Source organism: Bison bison, unplaced genomic scaffold, assembly GCF_000754665.1.
Source record: "Bison bison bison isolate TAMUID 2011002044 unplaced genomic scaffold, Bison_UMD1.0 scf7180017864524, whole genome shotgun sequence".
Classification (NCBI taxonomy): Eukaryota; Metazoa; Chordata; class Mammalia; order Artiodactyla; family Bovidae; genus Bison; species Bison bison.
The window spans coordinates 710,672-711,088 of record NW_011495075.1 but is presented as its reverse complement, the minus strand read 5'-3'; the positions used below and the strand labels follow the sequence as shown (position 1 = coordinate 711,088).

The 417-nt window shown below is 67.9% G+C and overlaps 1 protein-coding gene across 1 annotated transcript in view; it reads right to left on the bottom strand.

Moving 5' to 3' along the window:
• Nucleotides 1-188, bottom strand: part of LGR6 (leucine-rich repeat containing G protein-coupled receptor 6) — a 75,595-nt gene extending 75,407 nt beyond the window's left edge. The window contains exon 1 of the mRNA XM_010831120.1: nt 5-188. Coding sequence (XP_010829422.1) covers nt 5-188 — 184 coding nt within the window. The remainder of the gene's footprint in view (nt 1-4) is intronic.
• Between the last annotated feature and the right edge of the window lie 229 nt (nt 189-417).

The following is a 417-nucleotide window of genomic DNA, read 5'->3' as shown; positions in this document are numbered from 1 at the left end:
GCACCTCCGACCCCCAGCCGCTCGGCACCCTCCAGCTCGTGAAGCGCCTGCATTGCATCAGGCCTCGCGCCACATGCTGAAGCTGCCGACCCAACAGTGTGGGACTCCCTCAGAGCCCAGTCAGGTGGCACAGTGACACGAGTGGGCAGTGACACGGGCTGGGGCTGGACCTCACAGGGCCTGGGCATGGCCACTGACCCTGCGGGCTCAGCTGGTCTCCCCACACGATGGCTGCCAGGACACCCTCATCACACACGCAGCGCCGAGGGGTGGGTGCTCCCCAGGCAGCCCCGACCAAGACTGACCCGGAGCCAAGGGTCCACCTGGGGGTCCCCCTAGATCCCGCCCAGCTCAGCACCCTCCACTCACCAGCGCTGCCTTCCAGCCCTGCCCTGACCTTCCCTCTGTCCATCTCTG